We start from the raw sequence: 244 nt of genomic DNA, 5'->3' as shown, positions 1-244 counted from the left end.
GCCAGTTACCTCGCGAAGTCCCAGCCTCACGAGGACACCAACGAGATCGACGTCGGCGGCAACGAGTACCTGTGGGCGAGCGTGAAGGGGCGTGCGGGCGGCAGGTGCTGGGAGGCCTTCCCCGAGTGCCCGCTGTCGCTCTTCAACATTCTGCAACCATAACTTCTCCTATGGGCTTTGATTTCTTGTTCTTGCTGATTCGTTGATGCGTTTCTTGGCTCTTTAACGTTTTTTTTGCTCCGTG

The 244-nt window shown here is 56.6% G+C and overlaps 1 protein-coding gene across 1 annotated transcript in view; it reads left to right on the top strand.

The window, feature by feature from the left end:
• Window positions 1–244, top strand: part of LOC119586709 — a gene marked incomplete in the record, with an annotated part of 6,438 nt that extends 6,194 nt beyond the window's left edge. Inside the window, 1 exon segment of the mRNA XM_037935440.1 lies at window positions 6–244. Within this exon segment, the coding sequence (XP_037791368.1) occupies window positions 6–162 (157 nt within the window).

The sequence above is a fragment of the Penaeus monodon genome, chromosome 21 (genome assembly GCF_015228065.2).
Source record: "Penaeus monodon isolate SGIC_2016 chromosome 21, NSTDA_Pmon_1, whole genome shotgun sequence".
NCBI lineage: Eukaryota > Metazoa > Arthropoda > Malacostraca > Decapoda > Penaeidae > Penaeus > Penaeus monodon.
Note: the sequence above shows the minus strand (reverse complement) of the source record. Positions and strands in the feature narration are given on the sequence as shown.